Here is a 23,749-nt window from a genome sequence, read left to right as displayed (position 1 = left end):
TTGTTGAAATAAAAAAAACATCACTGTCCCACTGAGTTATCCGAGTAGATGGTGGATTGAGTTTGAGAGAAGCACAGTAGTGTGGGTTAAGATATTAAAGCTGATTTTAAAAAGCCCACTTACATCCTTCTTGAAATTCATATGCTGCTATAAATGTATAAGGAGTGATTTGCAAGAATATTGTTTAGAAAATAAAAGTTTCTGAAACAAAACTATGTACCTACCGGGGTCAAACATATTTGAGAAAGAACGTGTAACGGACTAGAAGCAGGTACCCGATTGGTTCTAAGGCATAGCCATGCGAGGGCGCACTCGGAGCACTTCCCAGGAGAATCGTAAGTGTCCACCGGTTAACTTCGCACAAAATTAGACCGCAAAGAAAAACAAATAGAAATGGTGTGCAAATGTTAGCACTAAATCCGAATATCTCAACAAACCCTGGATACGTCAAATACTAGAAATCATATCACTATCATATTCACCGGTCCGTCTTTCCTTCTCATTTGTTTTTAGGGTAAGCTGTCAAATATCAAGAACGACACGGGCTCCTCGCACTTCATTTTTTTGTGGCCACTTATTCAGCACTTAGTCGCGTCACCCGCCGGCGCCAACACGATCCAAACTTAGGTCAACCACTATACCTTGCTCGATGCCCATGAAAATGAAGATTACTTATATGCTAAGGACGGTCATTTGACACCTCCCCCCCTTTAGTCTCCGCCCCATTCCGCGTCCTTCTAAGAAGCTATTTTCCTGTGCCATCCAGTTTGTCCAAGTAGATATTCAAGCCATGCACGTGTTATTGGTATTGCCCCCATACGGTGACTCCGCCTGTCGTCTTACAACGCCACGCCCATTCCCGAATTGCTGACAAATGCAAAAAAAGAGTCCAGAGGGTACACCTACCCCAAAAGTAGACGTCATAATAAGGCATACCAGATTGGGCGTTTTCACAGACAATTGTGCGCGAGAAAATGCTTTTGATTGGACTATTTATTTTGGGCTGTTTTTCTTGAAAATGTGCGCGATTTTGTAAAGCCTAAAATGCTTCTTTGCATTTTCACGCCCCTTTAGCCTATGAAATAAACGTAGTAGACCAATCCTGGACTAGATTTTTTATGTTTGGGCGAGATTGTGACTGTAATTGGACAATACAGTGCCTGTCAAATCTGGAAATCCTGTTTCGGCCAGATTAAAGTTCATAGAGGAAGTTTCTGCAAGGAACAGCCTGCTATTGTTATAGACGAGCGCTGTGCAGACGTAAGAGAATAAAGACCACAAGCGATTTTAGATCTGAGATGAATGAGGGGTTCGTATGAAGTACTTTTTAAAAAATCTAGAACCGTGTTGCTTACTCAAATCACTAAAACGCGGTGGCGAACGGCGGGAGATAGAAAGCACCCAAAAAGGCTCTTGTCTAGCAGACGTTGTTGTTGTAGTCCAGTCCTTCTGATTCTCGGCGAACCATCACCGGAAAAAGAAAGCGACGATTGCAGGGCGATTTCTCCTCCATAATCCCTTATTCTCGCTCCTCACATCGTAAAATAGGCAAATCAGTGACAGGGTAGCGTTGGCACTTTGATCCTACGACACGGTGGCGCCGTGCTTAGAGCCGCTGGGTTGTAATTCTGTGCCTTGCTTTGGTGTCTACGTGATGTCTGCATTTTCTAATGTAACTGTGGGATTTTCGGATTTCTTTCGCACATTTTAATGTCATCTGTATATTAGGTAAATTGCCCATTTATGGCTCCTGACATGGGCTGACATCCTATAGATTGTTGGCTTCAATCTTTTGCTTGTTGAGGATAAGCACATCATTCCCGTGACCTTGTATTGGTTTAAGCATATTATTTTAATCCAAACCATCACAATATTACCAACATTTTCGTAATTTTCCAGTTGGTCCACAAGTAGGTTTTTTAACTTGTAGTGTTCAGCAGCACTTAGTTGTTCACTGGTGAGAACTTGACTGGCACATTTAAAGTACTGGTCATCTATTTAGGGGAAATAAATGGGGTTTTAGTAAATGGCAAGTGTGACCTGAATTTATCTACAGCAGTTTCAACTAGATAATGTGACAGATGCCAGAAAGTCATCATTTGTCCACCAACCAGGACAGGGGTGCATCAAGCAGTTTTAAAGTGGGTGTGCAAGACTTGTTTTTTGGCCTGTAGCAAAGTACCTCAGTCAGTGTTGTACTTGCCGCCATCCCCCATGAAGACAAAGCTATGTAATTTAGTTGAGGTGGGTTCCCCTTGCTTAACTGTACACCACCAGGGCTGGCGGACAGTTGCAGTCCCTATATAATAAGCATTACTCTTTATGGGTACCCCTGCAATGTATCCTCTTCATCTCCCCATTTGTGCCATTGCCCCAGTATCTTTAGGAGATCAGTCAAGGGGAGCCTTGTTCCTGGGTCGGAGAAAGTGCTTTCAGAAGCACGCTTAGAAGATGGATGGATGGAATATTCATGCAGGCAGCCAGTTGATGGGTGGCACAGTGGGTGGTTTGGATGACTCACAGGATCAGAAGCCAAAGTTTGATTTACATTTTAGAAGAGCTGGCAACTCTAAATTGTGTTGGTCTTGATGAGTGCCCAGTGCTGCTTGTGGTTACTCTTGCTAAGTAGAAGTGGTATATGGTGGAGTTCATGCATTCGAGCTTGTACTGTCATCACTTCTGTGATAATGCTACATGAACTTATTTGAAAGTTACAACCTAAAGAAATGGCAGAGTGTACTGTAAGAAACAAATGGAAGCATGTGGCTTTTCATCATCTTTTATTTACAATTAAGAATGTCGTATTCAGACTGCAGTTACAAATTATGTCAAGAATTGCTAAGTATTTACATTTAAGTAAGAGCTGCAGAAAAAAATGCAAGCAGGTTTCATCTCATTGAGCACCTTGGTGCTATGAGTAGTTGATGGTGGGTCTGTCTTGATGGGCTATTCATTCTTATAGTGTTGGATAATTCATTTAACTTGATGTAGAAGCTTAAAGGCAAAGAATATTCACAATGCGTGTGCTGACTGGCAATCATGCATTTGATAAGATTATGTTCAGGTGATTCTCATCCCTTTGTCGTTAATAAATGACACTATATAACTAACTGGACACACGCCTTCATATGCAGTGGCTCTTTGTTCATTTTTCTAATCAAACAATTCAGTCAATTTCAATGTCTTAGTTTATATTCAACTACTTAGTAAAGTTTTTAAGGACTTGCAGAGTTCCATAATAGCACAAAAGGAAAGACAAATTCTATTTTAATATATATTTTTTTAATCACAACAGATGTCTTAATATCTAAAGTAAAACGAAGAATGCTACATGCATCACAATGTCATAGAAGGCATCATTAATTTAAAAAATGGTCAGTAGTAATAGAAAAATGTTGAAATAATGAAACTAGCAGTACCAAACAGTCTGCCACTCCTGCTGAAGTGCTCTGTCCCCTAACAGCAATTTTGGGCTTAGCAGAGTGAATGTGCCAGCTTTCCTGATTGCACAATTCCTACTTGTTACATGCTAGTCAAAAACATGGGTGTCCATTTTTATTTATTTTTTTTACTTATTTTTTCATGTACAGTTTAATTTATTGCACACCTCTTATACATGTAAGCGGGTGTTAAACAGTAACGTGGCTGTGCCCAGTCCCCCAAGCTGTTGTCTCAGTTCACCTGCCAGGTTTGCTTTCATTTAAAGAAACACTGCATGGCACACAAGTTACACTGACTGCTGGTTCAAAACTTATACATGTTGCACAAGGTGTATGAGGCTCTACTGTTTGTTAACACAGGCCAACTAATGATCAAAACAAATCCTGGAGAAATTTTGATATTTTATAAATACTATTCCAGTCTGTAGGGTTCAAAAAAATGGACATCACATGGGGAAAAAGTGGCTGTCTGGTCACCCTAAATTTATTCATTATTTATTATCAATCAATAGATCAACTCTGACTGTACTCTTTAAAAAAGTCATGTCATGAACAGATTCACTCACATCTCTGTGATTTTTCCCCCTTGTAGATTCTGCTGATTTATGTTACATTAGATGACTTTTCCAATGATTTGCCCTCATTCACATAATCTTAGCCAGTCGTAGGCAGTTGGTGGGGCGCTACCTTGAAGACACTTGCCTAATGTAACATAACACGTGCCTGAGACCAACTAGTCTGTTGCCTGCTATAATAAAACCAAACAGGATTGACTTTCTTATTAGTCGGAGAGGAGATTTGACATTGAAATGAACCAATGTATGCCCATGTGGAAGTACAGTGCATAGAATGTAGTGATGAGAAATAATGAACACACATGTTGTGAAACTCACAAATAGAAGAGAAGCTCATCTGTCTGATGTTTTGTGCATTAGACAGAATGCTGAATGCACCACAGCTATTATCCCTTTGTACACAGCATGAGGGCTGTGAACCCCACAAACATGAGAAACACGTCTGTCTGATGTCTCGTATTTTACATACCATAACTGAATTGAAAAAAGAACTGAAAGACAGAGATTGCTGCTGAACCCACTACACAGTGCCAGCTCTGTCAGTCCACCCGCTATTAGCTGTCACAAAAGGGGCAAGCATGACTGTGCTGGAAGGTCAGCACTCAGTCAGTAAATGTGCCATGGGTTGCGATTTTCAGTTGTGTACTTTGACATGGTGCAGCAATGAGATCAGCGACTGTGTAATATGACATTGGCTTTAGGCTATGTTCCTGATTCAAGTGCCTTTTAAAGGGGAACATGGAAATGTGGTTGGGAATGGGATATAATTTTGTCAGGTGGGGAGAGAGTGGGATAAAGCTTTGGCAGATCTCTAGTGCAGACTTCTGAAGTTTTTCTCTCATGAAGCCACCTTAAGGGGATTTCATTTGTAACATCAAAAGTGCTATTTGAGTGCTTCCCTCCAAGCAGTTGATGTTGGCACTCATTGGGACAGAATGCTGTCTTCCACCTGTTATGCCTCCTGCTTTTCACTGCTGCCTCCTTCACTTGTATTTTGTATTTTTCTCTTCTCAATAGAGAGAGCCAAGGTCTTGTGAAACACACTGGGGGCTGTCACTGTGGTGCAGTGCGTTTTGAAGTATGGGCCCCACAAGATCTGCACATCTTCCATTGCAAGTAAGCAAAAGTTTTATGTTGCTTGGACACCACTGGGGTAAAATGGCTGGGCATAAAGCAAAAATTATGCTGGTGTAGTTTTTTTAATTTCAGTTGAAGAACATCACACACACAGACAGCTCTTATACCACCCTCACACCATCAAGAGAACCTTATGTCTTTTTAAATGGTTCTTAATACAGGATAAAACACCAAATAAAATCAAAAGTTTAAGCCCATGCCCAGCATTGGATGCCATAGTGAGATTTTACAAAGTTCTGAAAAAATTCTAAACAGACCTTTTGTTAAAGAATAGTTGATTTATTTTCCAGTTTGATGTAATGCAGAACATCACTTTCCCACTGAGCTATAGAGGGTGAACTGGGAATCTTCCAATTCAGCAAAATAAGTCTGTGGAAGTAGTGTGGTATAGGACATTACAACAGATTTTTTTTTTAATGGCATAATGGTAATCCCATCTGATATAATTTCCAATAGTGTAGTTAAAATGTTAAGAGTGGCTTTAAATTCAGAGCTTTCCAAGAGATACAGTGATTTTTTTCCACAAAACATGTTTCCAAGCGATGCAGGCATTTGATAATATCACTGACAGGTTGGATCTTGTCCTGGTTACATTTGGGACACAAACTCTTTGTGAATTTCTCAAGTGGAACTCCTGGGTTGCTCACTCTGTGGCATTTGCATGTTTGCGGTTTCTGAGTACTCGAGTCTCCTACATATCCCCATTCCATTCACGTTAACTTTACTGATGACTTTAAATTGCCTCATTATGATTGAGTGTGCTCTCTGATAGATGTACTGGTGCTCCATCCAGAACTGGTTCTTGCCTGGCACCCGGTGCTGTCAGGACTGATTCAAGGCCATGGCATTAAATTATTAGAATAAGCATCCATCCATTATCCAACCTGCTGAATCCGAACACAGGGTCACGGGGGTCTGCTGGAGCCAATCCCAGCCAACACAGGGCACAAGGCAGGAACTAATCCTGGGCAGGGTGCCAACCCACCACAGGACACACACAAACACACCCACACACCAAACACACACTAGGGCCAATTTAGAGTCGCCAATCCACCTAACCTGCATGTCTTTGGACTGTGGGAGGAAACCGGAGTACCCGGAGGAAACCCACGTAGACACGGGAGAACATGCAAACTCCACGCAGGGAGGACCCGGGAAGCGAACCCGGGTCTCCTAACTGCGAGGCAGTAGAATAAGCAACTTCAATTAAATGAGTGAATGAATGAGAATGTGGCAAAGACAAATTAGATAATTGTAATATTAAGAAACAGGCTACCTGATTGGACATCTGTGGCACAGACCATCTTCCATTTCTACCACGCTGACTATGTCAATCAAGCGAGAAGTCTACACACTGTCATGGAACCAGGCTGTCAGTGTGCCCCAAACACAATCATGCATATTCCTGGGTTCAAATAAAGGTTTATTAACCAAAAAAGTACCACCACGAAGTTACAGAAGCACAAGTTTTCTTTATCCAAAAATCAATTTTCCTTACAATTCCTCTAACCCCCGCACTGCTCTCCTCCAGCTGAGTGTTGCTCAACGTCCTTCCAGCTCCGACTTGCCTGGATAAGGGAGTGTGGTCCCTTTTATTAAAGACCCTGGAGTTTTGCCGGTGCCAGGGTCACTGTGGAGGGCTGCTGCCATTGTGTGTCCTGGGGGAATAACTTATATCCTGTGGCATCTTTTACAATTGATGGGCTGTCCATCCATCCCTTCTGGGCCAGACTCCTTCCTCTAACCTGGTGAGGAGGCCCATCTGCCTACTTGGAGCCTCCCTTCTGTGTAAGGAATCATCCCTTTTCTGGTCAGGATGCCTGTCCAGCCCAGTGGCATTTACAACACTCTTGTCTACATGTCGGAAATTCCTAGGTTTCCAAATGTCTCTCTGAGGTTTCTAGAGTGACAAGTGAGCAACAAAACTCATTAGGGAGTAGAAACGTGATGCATGTTGGTTGGCCATATAAATAAGAATTACATGGCATTCTGTAAATGTGATAATACTATTACTACACTGACCACTCTGATGCATCCTTATGTTTTAACTTTGTCATGTAATAGTGAGGTTTTAAACATTTACATTTTTGTTTTCACAGTTGCAGTGTTTGCACTAAGAAGCAAAACAATCATTTTATTGTCCCAGCCTCTCGCTTCAAACTTCTTAAGGTACACAAAAAGGAAGTTCCAGTGTACTAGTCTTGTATGCCCTAAGCTCTTGGCTGTACTCATTACAATATTGTCTTGGTTTTTTGTTTTTTTTTTGTGTTTGAGCAGGGGGACTCTCATTTAACAACCTACACGTTTAACACTCATGTTGCCAAACACCTCTTTTGCAAAACATGTGGTGTGCAGAGTTTCTACAAGCCTCGCTCCAACCCAGATGGATATGGTAGGTTTCAATATTTAGGAGTCATTTTGGGCTGAGGCATTCTTACTAGTTCTGTCTCACTTAACCAGGTTTTGATTTGTAAGAACGTAGTCGCATTTTAGGTTGGTGAGCTTTGGGTTGTGCTATGGAGACAGGGTCTTACATTTTCATAGCTGTATCTGTGATAAACCATATGAGATGGAAGGCAATGAACTAAAACAAATTAAGAGGTGACATGATTGAAGTGTTTAAAATTATGAAGGGGAATATTACAGGGGATCAAGACTATTACTTTAAATTGAGTTCTTCAAGAACAAGGGGACATTGTTGGAAACTTCAGGGCAAATGTTTCACAAATATTAGAAAGTTTTTCCTCACACAGAGAATCCAAGACAGATGGAATAATTTACTAAGTAGTTTGATAGACAGTAAAACTTTAGGGACCTTTAAATATCAAGTTGATTTTATTTTGGAGGAATTAGGTAGATAGGAATGGTGAGCTTATTGGGCTGAATGGCCCGCTAGCGTTTTATGGTTATCATCTTTTAGGGCAGGGTGGGTGCCCTTGCTAGGGCTTCCTTGCTACAACTTATTCTGTTTCCCTACCTTTGGCCGCTTAAAATGCAGGTAGTGAAAACTGGAAGAGGCATACAAGAATTGCAAACAGATGACAAGATGGTGGCCTGGGTGTAAATAGTTAACTGTGTGTTGACTAAATCATAACTTTCCACATCATTCACACTGAGGCCATTAAAAATAACTGACTGCTTACATTGAGAAAACCTCTTACTTTATATGGACAAATATATCTTTCTTTTATTCTCCTAGGGGTATGTCCTCACTGCTTGGATGAAGGAACTGTTCGTAAGATCACTATGGAGAATTTTAATGGGAAAGAGTGGGAAGTCAGCATGGACCAGCACAAAACCATTAGAAACATGTCAATAGACTGACACGGCTGTCTTAGTTCTGCAAAGACTCAGAGAGCTAAGGGGATGATGCCTACATTAACAAATTCAACCAAATGCAGAATATAGCTGGCAATAAAATAAAGCCTTACTACATGAAATACCAAAATAAGCTTTTTCATTCTGTTGCAGTAAAGGTGTTGAAATCTCAAGTGAGTGAAGTCATGAGGTAGTTCATAAACATAATGAATGACAACAAAATAATCACAACAATACAGTATTTATTGTACAAGGCATATAAACCGATGGTAATTGTCTACTGAGCTGCCATTTTATCAAATAAGACTTGCAATAAGATGTATCACATAAATGTGCATGATATCAACATTTGGAGCAGTCACTGACATAGCAACTGGCTCAGTGTTGCACAGTGTGGCGAGGTGCAGAGGATTAAGCTGCAAACTGAGGGATTCACCATTCCATGCTTTGGTCACTCCGCAGTCCTGCCTCAGGTACAACAGATGACAAAGAAAAAAGCATTTTGCTTCTTATATTGTAAAAATAAACCTAATATTCTATTAACAGCCATCAATAATAGCCATGTTGGCATTTTCCCCACTTGTCTTATTAAAAATGGTTTCATAAATTTCCTATGTTGGCCTCTTTATTTAAAAAAAAAAAAAAAAGTAAAGGCGAATTGAATTTCTTGGTTATTAGCATGACGGGGTGGGTGGCACAGTGATATAGTAATCAGAACTGCTGCCTCCTATACCTTGCTGATGATTCTAAAATTCCAGTCTATGTGAAGTTTTTACCTTGTCTGCTTGGGCTTTTTTCTGGATATTCTGGTTTTCCTCTCAATTCTCCAGGTGTGTCTTAGATTAACTGACAACTGAGCATTCATTGTATTGAGAACATCTTACTAGATAAATCAATAGCAGCAGACAGAAAGACCTGAAATCTAGCACAGTTGGCTAGAATCCTTAACAGATCTTTTCTGACTTTGCTGCTAGTACTGTGTTTTCATCTGGGACTTCAAAAGGAAATCCGTAAACTGTTTTGTTTAAAAAAAAGTGGGACACACATTTGGGGTAGATGAAGAAATCTCATTACAGCTTGTAAAATATAAACATTATAAGGAACGGCTGGGGTATTCTGGTGTCCTGGGCCAGAATGAGCCCTGTCCGCTTCCTGGCAAGGAGACCGAGATAGTGGATGGACAAGAGGAGATAACCACTCAAGAGTGCATGTTACCCTGACATACTGGATGGCATCATTAATGGGCAGGTGTGCCCATTTGTATGGTCACGGGGTGCAGTGAGAGTTACATCCAGTGAGACTGCCCTGCTGTTCCAGCTTTTCTGAGCTCCCATCTGACCCAGGTGTGTTTCCTGCTTATAGTATTCTTACATTGGAAGTTCTCCTGAGTCCAGCATAAAAGGAGCTGCCACCACTCACACCGAGAGTCAGAGTTAGGAGAGGAGTCAAGTAAATGGAAGAGGAGAAAGAAGTGTGCTTTAATTGTGGACTGTTAAATGGAAGAAACCTGTGAAAGATATTTCTTTCCCCAACCAAAACAAATAAGTATTTTTAAAGGATTTTGTTTTTTATTGGCCTTTATAGAAATTCACAATCAGAAGTGCATTTAGAAATTTTTTCAAACAGCATATTTCATGAGTGTATAACAAAGTGACCTTCACCATAGCATCAGCTCCAAGCACAAAATAGTGCAACACTGTAGGAGTCCCATACAAGGTGTAATACATTTTACCGAGTGGAGGCAAGGGTACATGGAAAATTATGACCGTTGCAAATAAATGGGCCCAACACCACTGTGTTTTTACACAACATACTTCTTTTTATTTTGTCTCTCTGCATTTACTGTTAGTTTTTGCTGCTTTAAAATCCCAATATTACTCCGGTTTCCTGATCTTCTGCTCTTCAGAGAGGCATCTGTAGGTATTGGTCAGCATGTAACGTGAAAACAGAATATACATGTAGCGAAACCACAACATCTGGCTGCGATGGCAATGCATTGCAGTCTGTGGGGCAGATAAAAGAAACTTTCAGAATGATAACACTATTAAAGTAAAACTGTGATGAAATTATTGTGAGCTTGATGTTGAGGGGCATCTGCACATATAGAGGTTGCACCAATTGTTATTGTTTAAACATATTACACAGATTAACATCCATGGAGTGGCGTGAGGAAGGGGGACAGAAAAGAAAAAATCAACGTAGTTAAAGTCAACTGCCCCACATTAAAATCATTAGCTATTTAGACAAGAAAAATCAGTTCCCTGACTGGACTAAAAGAATGTGTGCCCTCGAAAGAAAGAAAGAAGATGTCTACTAAAGACAAGCCACAGTAACATACAGATTGAGGATTGTTTAGAGTTGTTTGAATCAGAGACATATGAAGAGTAAACAAGTTCAGTAAAGCTATGACAAAGAACAATTTTGTGTGTGCTGTTATTGGTTAATGTTATTGTTAGTTATTATGACTTGGATAAAGATCAGATCACATTTTAGCATACATTCTAGCAGGAATCCGGAAAATATGTTAGGTCTGGGAACAGCAAAGTCTTGTTGGTGGGAGTTCAGAGGTTTGGGAGCAAGAGGAGGCGAAAAAGAGGAATGATCTGGTGATACTTTGAAGATGGGCAAGTGGGCAAGCCACTCCATCGGTCAAAGAGGTATATAGCTTGGGTTTGACTTGCTTCTTTGTAATTTAATGTTTGAGAACTTTGACTGATTGTTGATCTTCCTAAAATGGAGTGGTACAGGTGAGACTAAAATTCAACCACAACATGGAGATGAAGTTCCTGCAGAGAAATGTACAAGGACAGCAGCAATGAAGGATATCAGCAAATCCCTCTTTGATTCATCACTGCTGACAAGGCTAGAGTGCACTGTCTATTGCTGAAGGTTTCAAATTTTCTGGATTTATGAAGCAGACTGCATTTTCCGTAGTTGATCTGAAATTTCTGCGTTTGCTGTGTGACTACCATTCATTGTTACAGAAAACTGCAGTCTGCCAGAAATTAGATAGATAGATAGATAGATAGATAGATAGATAGATAGATAGATAGATAGATAGATAGATACTTTAATAATCCCAAGGGGAAATTCACAAGTAGTAAAAAGTGTCCAGGGAATGAGTCCACATAAAAGAAAGTGATGAGTGATCAGTAAAACAGAGAAAAAGGTAGAAAAATGAAGTCGTACACGGAGCTGCTGGAAAGGCTGCCATTCGCGGCGGCGGCGCCTGAGTCAATGTGAATGAAATTAATAACAACACCAAACTGCTTACAGTAATGTGTCTGTCCTGTAGGACATGCATGGCTCACCTTGGCTTCTTCATACTCCTTTCTTGTTAAAATAAATAGTAAATCTGGAGTCATTAACCAGCTGACTGGTGTATCCAAAACAGAGAGGTACTTTCTGAAAATATTCACTGTTTCCAAGACAACTGCACTGCAGCCTAAGATGAAAGAAAATACTTTAAATTTCTTTAAGAATTCTCTTTATGGCATGCTTGGAGGAGAGATCTGCACAATTACCATTTGTCATCTAACCTGCTTATACAATTCATGATCATGGAGAGCTGCTTAAAATTATGACTGTTGGGGTTGCATGGGTGTAGTAGTGTAGTTGAGCATCAACAGGAGTTGAGTAAGTGCAGGACATGCCAATACTGTTGCACACAGATCTCTGCAGTGTTTTAGTATATGTACTAAACATTACAGAAGCTGACAAAAGGACCAAAGAAGGCTGCAGTGAATGCTACAGTACCTTCCATGCTGCAAGAAAAACAGCCAAAGCAGTGATGCACTACATTACAATACACATTTAGCATGTCAATTATGAGGCACAGGATAGCCAGTAAAATGTGTAAAAAGGAACAACTGTGCAGGCACACTAAATATGTTATTAGGAGCAAGCGTCTAAATTCTATATCATGTTTCTCAGTCAAGGACTAGCACAAAAATGTACTTAACTGGAAGATGAAACCAAGGAAATAGGAAAAGTGCATACCTTCAGGTAACTGCCTGGTAGCTGACAGGAAGCTAAAGAAAATACAAAAAACAGACACTGTTAGATCAATGGTTGCAACAAACAACAGCCACATGCTCTACTTTCATTTTAAAAACAGGAATAAGGAATTCCCATCAGGCCAATCTCGCCACATCCATATTTGCTACACATTCAATACACAACCAACCTTTATGTTTAAAGACATCAAGGGAACTTAAAGCAGCTGTACATTAGTTTGCAGACAAAGCCTGCCTGTCAGCTGAGGCAAAGCATCCATGCTCTGCCTACAAAGTCACCCCTCCAAAGAGAACCTAGTTATCTGTACTTTGGGGAAAGTTTGGTTACTTTTTTGAAAAGACTAGGGTTTATGGTTCATAAGGGAAAAAGCATTGACGATTAATAAATTCTACACTACGTGGTTAGCATTGGCTTCAAATCCAGTGGCCATACAGGTGTTGTTTACGTATGTGTGTTGTTTGCATGTTCACCTCGAGTCGGCATTGGTTTTTCTCTCACATAAAAACACTGGCAACTTAGGCCAACTGCCAACGCCAAACTGGGCCTGCATGTCTGTGAATGGCCCCTCTGATGGACTGGTGCCCTTGTCCAGGGATGTTTCCTACCTTCAGCCCAGTGCTGCAAAGATGGGTCCTGGCTACGGGAGACCCTCAATTGGATTTAACAGGTTATGTAACATAAAATCTCAATAAAATCTTTACTTTTTTCAAATCCTTTAAATGCAGTTTGGTTAAAAACATTTTGTGTGTTGAACCTCTACTTCATGTTCATTTTATGATTTTGTTTCTTGAGAGCTTTCTTATGGTAGAGCTGAAACACTATTTTTCCTTAGGTGAATGTCCTGAGTTAAAAGGAGACATGTCATACATTCCATAATATCACAAGTGGTCAAATGTGAGAAGGTAGTTCTTATGCTAAGTAAAATTGGTCTTGAAAAACAATATTCAATATATGTAACTAGGGAAAGGGTCTTTGTTTTTAAAGAGACCTCCAGTACCTGAGTGACTTGAAGAGGGCGATGTGGTTCGCATGTCTACTAACTCCACCTGCGTCAAATGTTAGAACCTGTAACATCAAAGTGGCATAAGTGAAATACAGAAAGCCCAGATCTTTAAATTTCAAAAAGTATTCAATCACATTAACAAGAATTTCTGTGCCTTCATCAGTCATTACTCCCTCAGCTCTACCTCAGCATGGACTGAGGATGCAGAATGAAATCTGAGCTGATCATTTACATGTTGATTTGCTCTGTCATGCCTGACTGAAGTGGAACATTAAAGCTCATGTCATTGGAGTTATCATCACCGAATAAAATAAATATTCACTATGTCCAAGTAGTGCTAGGGTGTTGTACCGTGTTAGCCATTATGGATGCAATGAGAAGTCAAGCAAAATTACATCTTTTACTGGCTAACTAAAAAGATTACAATATGGAAGCTTTCGAGGCAACTCAGGCCTGAAGAAGGGGCCTGAGTTGCCTCGAAAGCTTCCATATTGTAATCTTTTTAGACATCTTGCCTGAAGAAGGTGCCTGAGTTGCCTCGAAAGCTTCCATATTGTAATCTTTTTAGTTAGCCAGTAAAAGATGTCATTTTGCTTGACTTCTCTCTGTGCCCAATAAAGAGTTAAACAAGATACTAGAAAACATTGTTCCATAAAGCAAACGTAAACCATGTCATACATACTATAAAGTCCAGAAATACAGAGTCATGTAATTTTACTGAATAAAAAAATCCTACAATTTTTCTATGGATGAGCCTCATCATTCTCAGACCTGCTTGATCACTTCAAGGTTACAGGTTGAGGTTGAGGTGAGTCAGTAGGCCACTCACATACACATACCTACACTTGCTCTCATACTGGAGCCAGCTGCTTATAAACCTAACTTGGGATGTGGGAGGAAAAACAGATGACTCAAAGGAGGGCCCAAACAGACATGGCAAGAATGTGCAAAGTCGTGAACAATGAAGTGTGGTATTCAAACCCAGCATTCTAGCTCTAGTAGCAGTGCTATGTGCTGCTATACTGCCCTGTTTCCTGTAATATTTCCAGAAGTATCCAGAGTCTGAACACTTTTTCAAGGTACCGTACATATTAATGACATACTAATGATGAGATGGTGACATTAAGTGTTTGTAGTGTACATTAGGGACCCTGAATCTTTGATCAGTTTGTGTAAGAAGTAATGGAAATCAAGGTCCATCCACCTATTTCTCCATCCCTTACCAAACCTGCATAATCCATTTCAGAGAGGCAGGGGCCAGTCAATCACATGGTACACACCAACGAAGGGCCAATTAGTTAATCTAACGTGTGCTACATGCAATGTGGGAGGACATCTGTAAGGGAAAAGAAGGGTTTCTATCTGATTTCTTTCAGCTTCAGAGCATGAGTCACACTGAACACCTATAAAAAAAGGTCAAAATAAAATGATGCAGCTGAGCACCATAATGTGTACCAGACGGAGAAGAACTGAGAATTAAAACATTTTTTTATGACGCTCTGTTTATGAATTAAAATCTTTTCTACAACCCCACCTCTTATGAAATGCTTCATGTGGTATACCAAATTTAACCACCAGATGGCAAAAGCGATCCTTCAAATCAAATGCCAGTGGCTTTGGACTCCTGGAGACTTGTTACAGTTGGTGTGTGTATGTGGACGTGCGTGTGTGCAGCTATTAAAGCGACTGGAGTATCACTTTCAGCATGTGATATTCCCGTCATCTTTTTTTAATCTGAGGCACGATGCATTTTTTTCTTCTACATATAATTATAAGGATTTTTTTTTAATATAATTTACAAGTACACATCCAATTGGTGTCATGAAGGAAATGACAGGAGCTAATTTTGTTTCTTCAAATATGCTGATTTTGAATTTTGTGAAATGCTTTTTTCACATTGTTATTAAATTCCTGACACAATTTTCTGAACATTATAAGTAATCTGTCATCACCAGCTTACACGATGAACCGTAATTTAACGGAACTGTTTCAGGGGGGCATCATGGTGAAGTGTTTAGTGTCTTCCTCAAACATCCTAGGTCCAAATCCAAGCCTGGGTACATTATCCTCTGCACTTTTCCCTCATCATAAAGACATACAGGTAAGGTTAGCTAGCAATTTGAAATGGGGCCCCTGTGGGTGTGGGTGTGGAGGTCGGTGTGTGCATGAGGTAGATTGGCCTGCTCTAGCATTGCCTCCTACGTGTAGCCAGTGCTTCATCTCTCTCTTGAAATTGATTTCAATGATAAGCATACAAGAGGTTAAAAGTAGATGTGTGCCTCTTGACTGTTCTCTCTCACAGAATAAAAACATTTGAGATGCATGTCTTTATTTACTATACTCTTAAACTTTGGAACTTGCTTCCTGTCAGTGTTAGACAACTGCAGGCAACAGATTTGTTTAAATAAAGATGCATTTTTATTTGATCAAGCTTTTAATTATGCACATTTCTTCTAAGTCATTTACATTCATATTATGTTGTGTATACAGGTGCTGGTCATAAAATTAGAATATCATGACAAAGTTGATTTATTTCAGTAATTCCATTCAAAAAGTGAAACTTGTATATTAGATTCATTCATTACACACAGACTGATGTATTTCAAATGTTTATTTCTTTTAATTTTGATGATTATAACTGACAACTAATGAAAGTCCCAAATTCAGTATCTTGGAAAATTAGAATATCAATTAAGACCAATGCAAAAAAAAGAATTTTTAGAAATGTTGGCCAACTGAAAGGTATAAACATGAAAAGTATGAGCATGTACAGCACTCAATATTTAGTTGGGGCTCCTTTGGCCTGGATTACTGCAGCAATGCGGCGTGGCATGGAGTCGATCAGTCTGTGGCACTGCTCAGGTGTTATGAGAGCCCATGTTGCTCTAAAAGTGGCCTTCAGCTCTTCTGAATTGTTGGGTCTGGCGTATTGCATCTTCCTCTTCACAATACCCCATAGATTTTCTATGGGGTTAAGGTCAGGCGAGTTTGCTGGCCAATCAAGAATAGGGATACCATGGTCCTTAAACCAGGTACTGGTAGCTTTGGCACTGTGTGCAGGTGCCAAGTCCTGTTGGAAAATGAAATCTGCATCTCCATAAAGTTCGTCAGCAGCAGGAAGCATGAAGTGCTCTAAAACTTCCTGGTAGACGGCTGCGTTGACCTTGGACCTCAGAAAACACAACGGACCAACACCAGCAGATGACATGGCACCCCAAACCATCACTGACTGTGGAAACTTTACACTGGACCTCAAATAAAACATGTATTCTGTGCCTCTTCTTTCTTCCTCCAGACTCTGGGACCTTGATTTCCAAAGGAAATGCAAAATTTACTTTCATCAGAGAACATAACTTTGGACCACTCAGCAGCAGTCCAGACGAGACGCTTCTGATGCCGTCTCTTGTTCAAGAGTGGCTTGACACAAGGAATGCGACAGCTGAAACCCATGTCTTGCATACGTCTGTGCGTGGTGGTTCTTGAAGCACTGACTCCACCTGCAGTCCACTCTTTGTGAATCTCCCCCACAGTTTTCAATGGGTTTTGTTTCACAATCCTCTCCAGGGTGTGGTTATCCCTATTGCTTGTACACTTTTTTCTACCACATCTTGTCCTTCCTTCACCTCTCTATTAATATGCTTGGACACAGAGCTCTGTGAACAGCCAACCTCTTTAGCAATGACCTTTTGTGTCTTGCCCTCCTTGTACAAGGTGTCAATGGTCGTCTTTTGGACAACTGTCAAGTCAGCAGTCTTCCCCATGATTGTGTAGCCTACAGAACTAGACTGAGAGACCATTTAAAGGCTTTTGCAGGTGTTTGGAGTTAATTAGCTGATTAGAGTGTGGCACCAGGTGTCTTCAATATTGAACCTTTCACAATATTCTAATTTTCCGAGATACTGAATTTGGGACTTTCATTAGTTGTCAGTTATAATCATCAAAATGAAAAGAAATAAACATTTGAAATACATCAGTCTGTGTGTAATGAATGAATTTAATATACAGTACAAGTTTCACTTTTTGAATGGAATTACTGAAATAAATCAACTTTGTCATGATATTCTAATTTTATGACCAGCACCTGTATGTTATTTATCGACATGTCATATCATTTTGTAATCCACTTAATCCAGACTGAGGTCGTGGGAGCTGGAGCCTATCCCAGCTACCACATGGAAAAAGGCAGAAGGAAACACTGGACAGAGCGCCAGTCCATTGCAGGCTGAATACACATACACACACCAAACACAACTTAGTGTTACTGTATTTTAGATCATTTTGTATTTTATGCATTTTGAGTTGAGGTAAAGTATCAATTACTTGTTGTGTAAAAGGTTACTGGTATTAAAATTACTAACTCCTCAGTTTATTTAGGGACAGCACCGTGGTGCAGTGGTAGTGCTATACCTTTCAGTATGGAGTCCAGAGTTCATGTCCCAGGTCCCCATGTGGATTTGCGCCAGGAGCTCCAGTTTACTTCCACTGTCTAAGAACAAGCAAGTTAGGTGAATTGGTGATTCTAAATTGGCCATTTGGTGTTTGTGTGTGTTCACGCTGCAATGGACTGGCACCTAGTCCAGGGTTTGTTCTTGCCTTGCAGGATTAAGCAAGTTAGAAAATGGGATGACAGTTTATTTAGTTGATATCTTTAGCCAAAGAGACTTACAAGACAAATGTTAAAAATAACAATTATTATCAGATGTCTGCAGACAGAGGACTGGCAGGCCAACAGTACGGCAGAGCGACTAAATTATCGACACTGTGTCCTACATTCAATCCATCTAAGAAAAACACCCCCTCTGGTGCAATTATATTTTCGCACATATAAATGACAGAAGCTGTGCAGCAGATCCAGATGTTTGCAGTTTACATGTATCATATACATGAGAAATGGTGGTGATTTGTTCATGAGCTTTCACTGCAGGTGTCCGAGACGTTTCAGGGCAGTCATCTACTGAGCTCAGTTTAGTATGGAGTTATAAGAAACTATGCCAATGGCAGCAACCCTGGCCAAGATGTTAGTCCTGTCACTAGACATGCATACACATAGACACACATACACAAACTAACACTGGTCTGTTTAAACAATTACCATGTGAACTCAAGGAGATTGTATCCTGCGCTTTGGACCAATAAACCAGATGTGCTGGCCATTACCACACTGTACAGTACATATTACAATCAACCAATTTTTACATCTATTGGTTTGGTGTTTTTGTGGGGAATCAGATTGTAAGAATATCTGAGAGGTGGTTAAGTGTTGGAGGCAGGTATGAGTATTCTGTATCATTTTCTTTTTTTATTTAGTGGTTTCCCTGTATTTATCATTATTCTTTGGTGCATTAAATTCAAAAGTACTGCATGTCTTCAGATTTTTTTCTGTTAGTGGACAGACTCCTACATGTGCTTTCTTTATAGCAGTTGGTGTAGAGGACTGGAGAAACCTTATTAATGGGGATGTTCGGGAAACAGAGAGAATCTCTCTTGGTTCCTCAACTCCTGGGGGAAATATTGTGCAAACTTCTTGTGACAGTTCCAGACAGAGAAAATGACCCTTGGCCTTGGGGTGACCTCAGCTTACATCCAGCTGCACAAGTACCTCTTACCTGTTTATTGAACACTTTTGAGGGCACTATGGACTCTTACCTTCTAACAGCCCATTCGTGTAATACCATATAGAGAACACCTTTGGGATGTGAGCGCTTTCTCATAATGTTTATTTTGCTACTAGCTAGTCATCTCATATTAAATAGAAAAATTAGGCTGTCTACAAGTTTCCAACAAAAATAATACGTTCAGTTCTTCTTTGAAGCAGTAAAAATCAAATGCACCAAGATGGGAATTATTCAAAAATGCATCAGTGTTAGGCAACCACATATTTTCACCATCCTCAATAAACATTCCTTAAACTAAGTGCTGATCACTGATCTTTACTCTAATCTGACAACACTGGTGTCATCCCAAGTATATTTATCATTCCTGTCCAACTGAAACTGTTTTTAAGGTGCCAATGTGATTTTTACAATATACTGAGGATTTTACTTAAATGACTGATATGCATGGCCCCCACAAGGGGGGGAGGGCTGACAGGGCTCTAGCCAGGGGGCCCGGGATCACAGGGGCCCGGCGCGGGATGAGTAGATATTATGCACAAACAAAACGTATGAACAGAAAGCAAGAATTGATCCTACAGCGATGAGTGTCAACTTCAGCATAAAATATTTTGAAAAGTAAAAACAATATCAAAAAAAAATTCAGATAAAACAATTTCTACATACATTTTTCTACAACTTTCTCGCTTTAACATTTTACGAATCCAAATAAAATGTTGACCTTTCACTTCAAAGGTATTTACAAGTCAGTTTTTGATGTTGAAAAAAGCCCAATTAGAAGTTTGAACGCAATTTACGACAAAAAACTTCAAGGTATATTTGCTAATCGTTATTAAATTGTTTTGTACAGTCCCAGTTACTGTTTCTTCAGCAGAAAGATTGTTTAGCAGATTGACAAATTCATTAAAAACATGGCAAAGAAGTACAACTAGTCAAAAACGCCTTAATCATCTAGCAATTCGGTGTATCGAAAATGATTTAGTTAAACATGTTGATTTTAGTGAGGTCATTGAAAACTTTGCGTCAAAGAAAGCTAGCAAACAGATTTTGCAATCATTTTTGATACTATTGTAAGTTTTTCATTAGGATCTTTACTTTATAAATATATTCAATAAATATGCATAATACTTCTTATGTTTTTGCACCATTATCCTCGCTTATTTTATTCTAAATCATATTGGGTATCACATTTTCCTTAACCCTAGGTGAAGGGCCCGCCAGAGATCCTGGCCTAGGGGCCTGCGTTAGAATGTGGGGGCCATGCTGACCTGTACATTTTATAACACATTGCACTACGTGTCTGAAGAGAAAACAAAAAAGAATGAATGGATGGATGTGTGCATTATGTTGACTGGAAACAGTAAATTGGCCAAGTGTGAATGAGTGTGGGTAATGCAGTGGGGGTCCATCCAGCCTTGGTTCCCACCTTCTGCTTATGCTGCCAAGATAGGCACAAGCTCCACACAAGTCTCAGCTGAATAAATGGGTTACAAAATGGATGAACAGATGGATGGCTATAGTTCAGATTTTCATTTTTCAGATCCGCTGCTTTGTGTGCTTTTCTTTGCAAAAATGAACCACATCACCTTAGAACAACAAAGACATGTTAATTCCTAGACAGACATTAAGTACTCTAACTTAAAAAGGCATTTTCACTAACCCTATTCCTGGCTTTTCAGTATTTATATTTGTGTATAACATAAGAAACTTGCAAACAAAAATGATTAAAAAAATTACCAACTGAATAGAATTATTCTTCACATGTGTAAGTATTAGAGATGAAACGAGTTCTGTTTCCCACTCAGCCAAAGGGTCATCCTGCAGGCCACTGAAAGAAAAAAATATGTACATATTGAAATCTCTTAATTTGTCTTTAAGTAGTTCTATAAGAATAAGGAAGCAAATATGGCATCCCACTTCAATGAATGTATAATATGAAAGCATCACTAGGCCCACTTCAATAAATTATTCATCCTCCCAGACTCTGCAGTTTCAATCAATTTCAGATTTCTCTAAATCTCATCATCTATTTGAGTTAAGCAGCTATATTATGTTCCTTATGGCTTTCTATACATGCTCAGCCTATAGGTCAATCTAAAATAATAAAAGATGACTGTTATTAATTATTATGTAAAGCTACTAATACAGCCAGAATTAAATGTAGCCCCTCTGAAACACTCCACGTTCATTTCCAAGAAAGCCTCAAGCCCTCAAACATTCCAAGCTCAGCCTCAGGCTCTCAGCCTCAGGCTGCACTAGCACACTAAGGCACAAGCAATGAAATACCTGAGTTATAGGCAGTTATGAACTTTGAGGGTATTGATGTCAAAATCTATTTATGGGGGTCTAAATTTATGTGTCTTATAACCAATATGTCCTTATAAGTTCACTTTTTTCTATATACCTTAACTATCAAGCCTTAGTTATATGTAATAGCATTTTTTCAGAAACTATCTCTCCATGCATCCATCCATTTTCCAACCCACTGAATCCGAACACAGGGTCACAGGGTTGGCCTCTGGCTTGTTACCACAAGTTGCTATAATTTTTATAATGGAGTTTCAAAGTGAAGATGTGCTGCTGTCATCGTAGAACCAAGCTTCAGCCTGTCTCAACTGCCTTTCAGAGAAGTCACAGGTTAAGCACAGTGGATCTAAGGGTACCTTATCAGAGGAGCAGCTAGTGCAAGGATGAAAAGGGTGAAGATCTGGAGTGAGGATAAAAGTAAGGTGGAAAGGATTCAAAACTGGCCAACCTCTGTATAACATGGAATGTTCAATCACTTTTTAAGTTGAAAGAACTGTTACATCTAATGGTGAATTAATGGTGATATTTTCTCAGACACTCACTTTTCCTTGGTGAAAGAAGCCCTTTCCGTTTGTTCTGATATTCACATTATTATTATCTAGTTAAGCTTCTGGATTTCACTTGCAAGGATACACGGGATCTGGTTGCATCCTTAAAGTTAAGGAGAGCCAAAGTTAAAGTGAGTGTGCAGCGCTGGTTAAATGACACCACTTGTGCTCTCAGACAGGAATGCAGGCAGGCTGAGCGTAGGTGAAAGAAGGATCAACTTCAAGTTTCTTATGAAATCCTCAGAACTCGCTTCAAGTATTACCAAGGGGCTGTGAGAGCAGCACAATCTAATTATTTATCTTGTTTAATTGCAAATGCTGCCTTGAAACTTTGGGTGCTTTTTAGCACCATGAACGCTCTTTAAAATCCACCTGTCAGCGGCTTCCCTGAGAATACACCTGAGACTTGTGAGCTATTTCTCAATTTCTTTATAAATAAAATCCAAGCCATTCAATCCAATATAATTCTTCCAGGTGTTGATCACTGTGTGTCGATACCAGCTCCCTTTAGGCCAGTGCACAGCCATTTTACTTTTATTTCAAACGGTTTCCTCTTCTTAATTAGCCGATGTAGTTTTGCATGTGAAACCTTCCAATGTACCCTCATGCTTGTTTAAAGATACTTTCAGAGTCATTAGTCCAGTTGTTTTGGCTGTTATTAACAACTGCCTATAATCTGGTTTAATGCCAAACAGCTTTAAACAAGCAGTTGTTCAACCACTGCTGAAGAAGCCCACCCTTGGTCCTACAAAATAAAACTAAGGCCTATTTCTAAGCTCCCAATTTTGTCCAAAATTAAGGAAAAGGTAGTTTAGGAAAAGGTAGCATCTTTACAGTTACTTTTATATCTGGAGGATAACAATCTATGTCACGTGTTTCAGCCATGTTTTAAAAAACTTCATAGTACAGAATCTGCTTTGTTGAAGGTGAAAAATGATATTCTGTTAACCCTGTGCTCAGGTTCTTGTGCAGTCTTATTTCTATGGGATCTTAGTGCTGCATTTGACACGGTGGACCATGGGGTTCTGTTAAAATGGCTTGAGTATGAAGTCGGCATTAAAGGCAGTGCACTGAAATGGTTTGAGTTCTACCTTAAAGACAGATCTATGTCTGTTAACACAGATGGAAACTTCTACCTCTCATACAAGGTGTTCCACAAGCTTCCATTTTGGCCCCTCTTTTATTTGCCCTATATTTTCCTCTGGGGGATCATCTTTCAAAAACATGGTGTCACTTAATATTGCTATGCTGATGATATGCAGCTCTACCTCAGAGTCAGACCTGACATCATTTCATCTGTAAAAAAGTTAATGGGAGTGCCTTGATGATATTAAATACTAAATGGCTCAGGATGGAAGGACAGGGAGAGACAGCTTATGTTAGATGTTAGATGACAGCGAGCCCGGGCTCAGATTCCCACATGGGCGCCAGCAGGGCATACCGGGTATTGTAGTCCTGGGGGACAACCCTGTTGTGTCCCAAGGGGGGCTGCCAGGGGGTGCTGAAGCATTGGGGAGTCACTGCATCATGTGGTTTCAGCCTCACTCGGAAGTGCTGACAGACCACCTGTTTTGAGAGGAGTGGAGGAGGCAGTGAGGGACAGAGAGAGGAAAAGGCAAAGAGTGAGCTGAGGTGGTGGGAAACCCTAATAAAAGAAAACTTTTTACCTTTTAATTTGTGTCTGTGCCTATTTATGTTGGATTTGGGGAGCTGGAACGCCCCCTATTGTCCACAGGGTCTTTGTCAGCAATGATTTATAATGATGTCAGGAACCTGGGTATCATCTTTGAGT

The 23,749-nt window shown here is 39.9% G+C and overlaps 2 protein-coding genes across 4 annotated transcripts in view; one reads left to right on the top strand and one right to left on the bottom strand.

Annotated features, from left to right (window-relative positions):
* The first annotated feature begins 1,177 nt into the window (after positions 1-1,177).
* cenpv (centromere protein V) lies at positions 1,178-9,077 on the top strand. Its single transcript, XM_039757068.1, has 5 exons — positions 1,178-1,309; positions 5,033-5,131; positions 7,252-7,321; positions 7,430-7,544; positions 8,352-9,077. Exons 1-5 carry the CDS (start codon positions 1,299-1,301, stop codon positions 8,474-8,476), a joined length of 420 nt encoding a protein of 139 aa, XP_039613002.1. The 5' UTR covers positions 1,178-1,298; the 3' UTR covers positions 8,477-9,077.
* Positions 9,078-9,159: 82 nt separating this feature from the next.
* Positions 9,160-23,749, bottom strand: part of pigl (phosphatidylinositol glycan anchor biosynthesis, class L) — a 73,729-nt gene continuing 59,139 nt past the window's right edge. For 2 of the 3 annotated variants that reach the window (XM_039757065.1, XM_039757067.1), the window contains 5 exons: positions 20,840-20,930; positions 13,485-13,552; positions 12,470-12,501; positions 11,782-11,915; positions 9,160-10,473 (listed from right to left, as the gene is read on the bottom strand). In XM_039757065.1, the coding sequence (XP_039612999.1) occupies positions 10,345-10,473; positions 11,782-11,915; positions 12,470-12,501; positions 13,485-13,552; positions 20,840-20,930 (454 nt within the window). In that variant the 3' untranslated portion in view covers positions 9,160-10,344. The remainder of the gene's footprint in view (positions 10,474-11,781; positions 11,916-12,469; positions 12,502-13,484; positions 13,553-20,839; positions 20,931-23,749) is intronic. The other variant, XM_039757066.1, reaches the window with a different exon arrangement.

Source organism: Polypterus senegalus, chromosome 6 (genome assembly GCF_016835505.1).
Source record: "Polypterus senegalus isolate Bchr_013 chromosome 6, ASM1683550v1, whole genome shotgun sequence".
Taxonomy (NCBI): domain Eukaryota; kingdom Metazoa; phylum Chordata; class Cladistia; order Polypteriformes; family Polypteridae; genus Polypterus; species Polypterus senegalus.
This window is presented reverse-complemented; position numbering and strand designations above follow the sequence as displayed.

Coding starts and splice junctions, on each gene's coding strand:
- cenpv (XM_039757068.1), top strand. Junction 7,322..7,429: donor CTCGCTTCAAACTTCTTAAG/GTACACAAAAAG, acceptor GTGTTTGAGCAG/GGGGACTCTCATTTAACAAC. Junction 7,545..8,351: donor CTCCAACCCAGATGGATATG/GTAGGTTTCAAT, acceptor TTATTCTCCTAG/GGGTATGTCCTCACTGCTTG.